Source organism: Anarrhichthys ocellatus, unplaced genomic scaffold (genome assembly GCF_004355925.1).
Source record: "Anarrhichthys ocellatus isolate YVR2014 unplaced genomic scaffold, GSC_Weel_1.0 scaffold1325, whole genome shotgun sequence".
NCBI classification, from domain to species: domain Eukaryota; kingdom Metazoa; phylum Chordata; class Actinopteri; order Perciformes; family Anarhichadidae; genus Anarrhichthys; species Anarrhichthys ocellatus.
In genome coordinates, this window is record NW_022281299.1 from 3,221 (window position 1) to 11,817 (window position 8,597).

At 44.9% G+C, this 8,597-nt stretch overlaps 1 protein-coding gene across 1 annotated transcript in view; it reads right to left on the reverse strand.

The window, feature by feature from the left end:
* Nucleotides 1–8,583, reverse strand: part of LOC116377500 (diacylglycerol kinase delta-like) — an 11,797-nt gene extending 3,214 nt beyond the window's left edge. The window contains exons 1-11 of the mRNA XM_031839145.1: nt 8,207–8,583; nt 7,995–8,127; nt 5,998–6,104; nt 5,792–5,917; nt 5,235–5,337; nt 4,996–5,158; nt 4,795–4,903; nt 1,164–1,303; nt 802–886; nt 508–602; nt 94–193 (exon numbers count right to left, since the gene is read on the reverse strand). Coding sequence (XP_031695005.1) covers nt 94–193; nt 508–602; nt 802–886; nt 1,164–1,303; nt 4,795–4,903; nt 4,996–5,158; nt 5,235–5,337; nt 5,792–5,917; nt 5,998–6,104; nt 7,995–8,127; nt 8,207–8,260 — 1,215 coding nt within the window. The 5' untranslated portion in view covers nt 8,261–8,583. The remainder of the gene's footprint in view (nt 1–93; nt 194–507; nt 603–801; nt 887–1,163; nt 1,304–4,794; nt 4,904–4,995; nt 5,159–5,234; nt 5,338–5,791; nt 5,918–5,997; nt 6,105–7,994; nt 8,128–8,206) is intronic.
* Nucleotides 8,584–8,597: the final 14 nt, after the last annotated feature.

Below are 8,597 nucleotides of genomic sequence, written 5' to 3' on the forward strand. Positions count from 1 at the left end.
GAAACATTTAAGTGTGACAAACAACTTTTTCACACAACTGTATATATATGTACATATATATATGTATTTATAAATAAAACAGTATAAACACACCTTCTTGGCCATGACATCTGACTCCTCTGAACTCTCTGTGTTCTTCTCGTACGCTTTTCCAACACGAGCCACAAAGTCCTTCACCGTCTCACACAGAACCCTGAAAGTACATACAGAGAGACATACTGTCAGAGAGAGAGAGAGAGAAAGACAGGCAGACAGACAGTCCGAGAGACAGAGAGACAGACAGTCAGAGAGACAGACAGACAGAGAGAAAGACAAGCAAACAGACAGACAGAGAGAGAGAGAGAGACAGAGAGACAGACAGTCAGAGAGACATACAGACAGAGAGAGAGACAGACAGTCAGAGAGACAGACAGACAGAGAGAAAGACAGGCAGAGAGAGAGACAGGCAGACAGACAGTCAGAGAGACCGACAGAGAGACAATCAGACAGAGAGACAGGCGGTCGTACTTCGCGGAGGAGATGACGACAGAGTGCTGGTCTGAGGTGAGGATCTTGGACAGGTGAGCAGCCACTGAGTCCTCATAGGTCAAAATCTGCTGAACCTGGATCAGACGACAAACACTGAGTCAGTACAGGTGAGCAGGTGTTTACTATGTTATTATTTCATTATGAGAAGGAATGTCTGATTCAAATCAACTTTATCGATATTATTAATGAAGCTAAAATACATATTATTTAATAATTACATGAAGAAAACTGAATGTGATAACAACAGCAGGAAGTGATGTAATTTCCTGTTACCTCAGAGTCGTCGCTACAGTATTCAGTGACGGTGGAGGCAGAATTTTGCCGTGGAAACTTAGTCTCATAGACCATAATACTCCACCTACAACAGGAGGAGATACGGTTACTTGTCTGACAGCCGTTACCTGTCTCACAGCCATTAACTGTCTCACAGCCGTTACCCGTCTGACATCAGTTACCCGTCTGACATCAGTTACCCGTCTGACATCAGTTACCCGTCTGACATCAGTTACCCGTCTCACATCAGCTACCCGTCTCACATCAGCTACCCGTCTCACATCAGCTACCCGTCTCACATCAGCTACCCGTCTCACATCAGCTACCGGTCTCACACCAGCTACCGGTCTCACACCAGTTACCTGTCTAACATCTTGGTGCTGGCTCTCTCCAGTTTCTCCAGTATCTGAGGCAGCTGTGTGTCGTCGTCACAGGCTGAACCCCACCCCAGAACCCGGGCCAGATCATTCCCAGTCCCCAGAGGAAGAACTCCCAGCTGACACTGGAAACAACAACACAATGAACAACATGTTGATAGATAACATAGACACTCAGATCTATTAATAATAATAATAATAATTAAAGCTGCGAGCAGCGATGAACGGGCCCTCGCACCTTCCCGCGTCTCGGGGGTACTGGCGGGACGCTGGCAGAAGCGGCCATAAATATCTGCGACCATCAGACAGCGTGCCCACAATTTAGACATATTTTTAATGCTTGGACTGTGTGACGCTGGAAATTATGTAGTGCAAATATTCCACCAGTTCCTGTATCCACTTTGTGACGCTAGAGAACACGCGCAAACATGCATTGTGTTGCTCTACATCAAGTATAGACCACATCATGTAAATGTCATATAAATCGGATTCAGTTTGTCACATAACGCTGTCTTCCTGTTGCCAGTAGGTGGCGCTATGACTTTGAGTGAAAATTGGCTTGTAGACATCCTCAGGCCATGACTGTTATCAAATATGGCAAGTTTGGGACAGATTTGAGCAAGTCCAGTGGAGTTACATCAGCTTGTTGTTTAATAGCGAATCACCTACAATGGCCGCCACGCCACGGCTACACCATTCCATCAAACGTAAAGGTTTGAGTAACTTTTAATAGCAAAGGTCTTTAGATTATACTGACCAAATTTGAAAAGGATTTGACAACGTCCCTAGGAGGAGTTTGTTAAAGTATAGCGACTAGAAATCATGGGAAAATTCACACAAAAATCAAAATGGCCGACTTCCCGTTAATTTTAGAGCATGGTCCCAAGAGACTTTTTTTTAAGTCTTCATGTGATACATGTGCCTACCAAATTTCATTTCATGTAGGTCAAACGTAGTGCTGGGGCTGCAATTTTGAATATTTGTAGGGGGCGATATCGAGGCAATTTGAAAGGGTCAAGCCAAAAAGCCATATGAAATATTTATTTCCATCACCTATGACACCTGTGCAAAGTTCCAAGGCTTGTTGAGCATCCTAAGTCACAGAAAAATAAGCTTAATTTTTCATGGTGAATGACGCGTTGCCACGGCAATGGGCGCCACATAAAATGAAGGTCGTTCAATGTCAGTAGACCATTTTAGTAACTTTTCATCATTAATATCTTTAGATCATCCTAACCAAATTTGAAGTCGATCGCATGAATTCTGTGGGAGGAGTTCGATAAAGTACAACGTCTGAAAATGATGAAAATTGACAAAAAAGCCAAAAATGGCTTAACTACTGTATCGCTCCCAAGTGGTTGAATGGATTGAAAATTGTAGGGTACGTAACAATATACGATGTGCACATATGAGACAAATTTTGCGATTATAGGTTAGATGGTTTTGAAGTTATGAGTGTTGAAAAACAAAGCCACGCCTTATAAAGTTCATTGGTCCATATCTTCTAAACGTAATGAGATATCAAACATCTTTTGATAGAATGTTATTATATAGATCCAATACTGATCCACAGCAAATTTAGTAGCAATCGGACTCAGCGTGTAGGAGGAGGTTGCAAAAATGTGTTTTTCAGAAAATGCAAAATGGCGGAAAATTTTGGAAGGCGGAGCTTAGGGGTCCAAGAGGCTTTTTTGTAGACCTCATTTGGTGGCATGCCTGTGTAAAATTTCAAGTTAATTGGACATACTGGATGAGGGGGCTAAATTCTAGGGGGCACTAGCGAGCAATATTTTCATGTTCAAGGATGGGACCCATAAAATATCAAATTTTTCAGCAGTCCTGATATTCTCGCCAAATATCGGGACGTTGGGGACATTATAAAGCCCCCAAAAAGGCATTTCATTCGAGAGAATAATAATAATAATAATAATAATTCCTACAGTTTCAATAGGGACCTCGCGGCCCGACGTTGTCGGTGCTCGGGCCCTAATAATAATACATTTTATTTATATAGCGCTTTTCATAATAATCAAAGACACTTTACATTAAAATCATCATATATATAAAAGCAATACACTAAAAACATAAAATACACAATAATGGTCACACATTAAAAGCAGTTTTGAACAGGTGGGTTTTGATTTGTGATTTGAATATGGAAAGGTCAGTGCAGTCTCGGATGTGTTTGGGGAGAGAGTTCCAGAGGGAGGGGGCAGATATGGAGAAGGCTCTGTCACCCCATGTCCGGTGCTTGGTCCCGAGTGGAAGGGACAGGAGGCATCAGAGGAGCGGAGCCGATGGGATGGAGTGTGGTGGTGAAGCAGGTCGGTGAGGTAGGAGGGGGCCTGATTGTGGAGGGCTTTATGAGTGAGGAGAAGGATTTTGTATTGGATCCGTTGTGGGACGGGGAGCCAGTGGAGGTTCTGGAGAACAGGGGTGATGTGGTCACGGGAGCGGGTGTGGGTGAGCAGGCGAGCAGCAGAGTTTTGGATGTACTGGAGTTTATTTAGGATTTTGGATGATGTGCCGTGAAGAATGCTGTTGCAGTAGTCAATTCTTGAGGTGATGAAGGCGTGGATCAGAGTTTCAGAAGCAGATAAGGAGAGTGATGGGCGGAGACGGGCTGTTTTTTAAGTGGAAAAAGGCAGTTCTGGCGATTTGTTTGACGTGGTGTTCAAAGGAGAGGTTGCTGTCGAACATGACTCAGAGGTTGCGGATGTCTGGGGAGGGAGACAGAGTGGAGTTGTCGATGGTGAGGCAGAAGTTGTGATCGGTTTTAGTGAGGGATGTGGGACCGATGATGATCATGTCAGATTTATCACAGTTCAGTTTGAGGAAGTTGGTTTGCATCCATGATTTAATGTCAGTGAGGCAGTTGGTGAGAGTGGAGTGAGTAGCAGTGGTAATGGCCTTTGTGGAGATGTAGAGCTGGACATCATTGGCGTAGCAGTGAAAGTGAAGACCATGTTGACAGATGATGTTACCAAGAGGGAGCAAGTAGAGGATGAACAGAAGAGGACCAAGCACCGAACCCTGGGGGACGCCTTGAGACAGAAGAGCAGTGGTGGAGGTGCAGTTGTTGATGCTGCTGAACTGCTGTCTGTTTGTGAGATATGATTTAATCCAGGAGAGAGCAGTTCCGGTGATGTTGAGGGAGGATTCGAGGCGGGAGAGAAGGATGTTATGGTTGATGGTGTCAAAAGCTGCAGTGAGGTCGAGGAGGATGAGAATGTTGAGGTGACCAGCGTCTGAGGAGAGGAGGAGGTCGTTGGTGACTTTGAGGAGGGCTGTTTCAGTGCTGTGCTGTGAGCGGAAACCGGATTGAAATGGCTCGAACAGATCGTTGGAGATGAGGTGGGCTTTGAGTTGTGTGGCGACAATGCGTTCCAGTATTTTTGACAGAAAGGGAAGATTGGAAATGGGATGGAAATTGCTCATGGTGTCAGGGTCAAGTCCAGGTTTTTTGAGGATGGGGGTGACAGCAGCCAGTTTAAGTGTGTCGGGGACTGATCCGGAGCTGAGGGAGGAGTTAATGATTACTGTGATGAGTGGTGAGATGGCTGGGAGACAGTCCTTGACCAGATTAGATGGGATGGGATCAATAATTAAAACACACCTGTTTGTGCAGCGTGAGAGCATCGATCTCAGACAGAACCCAGCCGACGCTGCCGTCTCCTCCACACACCAGGATCCTGAACGTATCAAACTTCTGGAACAAACGCAGACTGACAGACAGACAGAACGTTTTCACACCGACCTTTTAAGATAAAACACATCTTTCATGTAACACAGGTGTCTGTCTCTCCGTCTGTCTCACCCCAGGTGAGGTCCCCCATTCATCAGGTCAAACACCTGTGCCGGGTTCAGCAGCTGTTTGAAGCGTCTCAGGAACTTGATGCCCTGGTTGTCTCCACTCTTAGAGTTGACAAACACCAGCAGAGGACTGGTGCAGGACGGAGGACACGAGGCCTTCCAGAAACCTGAACACACAGACCAACATTCAGTGTGTTTGTTAACGCTGTCTGATGGTCGATCAGATGTATTGCTTAGGCTCACCGTCAGAGTCGATGCTGTTGAGTGCAGTTGGGGGGATAACTGACACTTTACATTGACCCAGAGGACACTTAGAGGACAGCTGCTCCTTACAGCCTGAGTGCACCTGGAGGACAGAAGGAAACACCTCAACATGTCTTTCCTTAGTATGTCACTTTAGAGTTACACAGCAATTATGTACACCTGATCTGAACCTGAACTATCACCTGATCTATCACCTGATCTATCACCTGAACTACACCTGAACTACCACCTGATCTATCCCCTGATCTATCACCTGAACTATCACCTGATCTATCACCTGATCTATCACCAGAACTATCACCAGAACTATCACCTGAACTATCACCTGAACTATCACCTGAACTATCCCTTAAACTATCCCCTGAACTATCACCTGAACTATCACCTGAAAATGAAAGCCTATTCTATGAATATGACTGCAGACTGCGTTCTTTGGACTCTGGAGGACTCCATCTCATTGGTTTATAGAACCGGTGTCTTTGGACTCTGGAGGACTCCGTCTCATTCATTCATAGAACCAGTGCTTCCAGTCTCACCATAGCTTTACACCAGAGACACCTCCAGTCCTGCAGACGGAGGACGCTCCCACAGGTTTTATCACAGACGTTACATTTAGCTGAGACCGGCAGGTTTCCCTCCAACCACTGATGAGGCATCGACACCTAAGGACAGAGGTCAGAGGTCAGCTGGAGATGAGGCGTTCACTGACACCGTTACAAGTCTGTGAATATGAGCGTCTCACCCCGTCCTCGTCCTCAATGATGTCTTTCCCAATAGAAGCCAAAGTCGTCCATTTACAGTTGTTGGTGGCTCTGACTGCACATCTCTTATGAGCCTTAAACTTACACACTGACATGCAGGCAGGCAGGTAGGCACACACACACACACACACACACACAATTAAACTGTGTGTATTAAGTTGTACTATGCGTGTACTGTGTGTACTATGTGTGTACTGTGTGTGTACTACGTGTGTAATAAGCGTGTACTGTGTGTACTACACCTGTATTATGTGTGTACTGCGTGTGTACTGCATGTGTACTATGCGTGTGTACTATGCATGTACTATGCGTGTACTATGTGTACTGTATGTGTACTGTGTGTGTGTACAATGTGTACTGTGTGTGTGTGCTACGTGTGTGTACTATGCATGTACTACGTGTGTACTATGCAGGTACTATGTGTGTACTATGCGTATACTATGTGTGTGTACTATGTGTGTACTATGCATATACTGTGTGTACTATGTGTGTGTACAATATGTACTATGTGTGTACTGTGTGTACTATGTATACTGTGTGTCAGTGGTGGGCCGTCAGGGCCTGCAAGGCCTTCTCTGCTGGCCTAAACAGAATCACAAAGCTATATCTATTTTATAATTTAATAATTGTTCTTAAATACACTACATGTATTATAATTTATATAAATATTTTCCCCATTATCTTATGTTCTCATTGCACAGCTACTGTCTTCCTCAGTTGCTCTGCTTCCAGTGCAGCTTGTTTTAAGTAGAGCTTTTATCCAATCAGATCTCACCTCTGTGTCTCTAGGTAAGAACAGAGGCAGAGGCCTGCAGACTCACAAGTGCATCCATGTGCAGTTTAAGTGAATGGGGACGATATTGTTGATTGTCATATTCTTCAACCAATCAGATCTTTAGTTTGACAGTTGGGCGTATTCTTTGATGTGCCAGAGCCTGCTAGCTGGCTTAGCCATACGTGATTGGTCAGTGGGCTAGCGTGACATGTTGGGCAGTGACAATCCCAATATCTGCTGCCTCTGTCGAGCGGACATTTCCAGCCTCAAACACATTAAAACGTGTTCAAGAAATACAACTGGGGAGGCTCGACTGTCTTCACTGGCGTCCATGAATGGAGAAGGACTTCTTACTGGAACTAAAACGCACGGATGTACTGAACAACCGTGAGATTAAACTCTTTGTTAATAAAGAAAGGAGGAAGAACAGCTAAATAGTGAACAGCAGCTCTGGTAAGTGAACTGCAGTAGCTTTAACTGCCATAAATATGATCCATGTCATCATTTAATAGGCTTGTTTATATTATATATTATTATTTATACAACTTATATGGATTTTCGTTTGGTTTTATATGTGATAGGAACTATTGTTAAGTCCTATGTTGCGCGGGGGACACATTTAGCCGGTGCACATCAACAAGATGATGCACGAAGCGGCAGCGGTCTATATACTCCGTGCAAAGTGTTAAAGTTAAAGTGTTAAAGTTAAGTTTAAGTTTTTAAGTGATCTACTTTGAAGGTTCATGTGTTTTCAAGTGGACTCATTTTCCCTCTCGGTGTTGACAGACTAATAAATCCGTCAGTAACAAGAACTATGGAGTCGTGTATTTCCTGGAGGGAGTGATAGGAGAGTTACTACTCTGTTAATTTGTCTATCGTGTCGTTTTCATGATATGGGTAATATTGTTCCCTCTGATATGAATAATATTTGAATGGCCCGTGCTCTTGAGTGTGTGGCGGAATGCACGTTTTAGCTGAATTGATTTTGACTCATTGTTCGTTAATGCCGCCGCATCCCATCATGCGGGTATTCATGTATCTGCACTCGTAGTGCATTTGTAGGTGGTGGGCTTCATTTTCACAAGTGCAGGCCCAGGTATAAAATGCACGGCCTGCCACTGCTATGTGTTTGTACCATGCATGTACTGTGTGTGTACTATGTGTGTACTATGTGTTTGTACCATGCATGTACCATGTGTGTACCTTCACAGGACAGCCCGTGGGACGTCACCCCTGATAACGCCTCTCTGCACACGTTGCAGTACGTCGGTCTGGCGTGAGAACAGGCGTACCAGTTGTGCATCCCGCTGAAGTGGTCCATGCTGTACTGGGTGGACTGGGAGAGAGGGACACACGGTCAGCAGCTGGTACTGGTACCAGCTGCTGGTCTAACTGGTAACAACACAGAGACAGACCTCGTAGTTCTGTCTGTTCTGGACGCTGCGCAGAGCTGCCATCCACTCCTCCATCTCCTTCCTGTTGTCTGCACACAGGATGAGACGTCTGCACGGGGTGATGACCTAAACACACACATATACAGAGACACACACACACACACACACATATATATAGAGACACACACACACACACACACACACACACACAGGTTAGCCCTCAGTATTTACTGGTTGTATTGTTGTTGATGCAGCTGGATCAGCAACAGTGTGTGTGTGTAATTTCCAGAGAAACAAACGTTGACATCTACTTCCTGTTCAGCTGCTCCACAATAAAGCGCCCGTTCCCACAGTGACAGAAATAGACACACACACACACACACACACACACACACACACACACACACACACA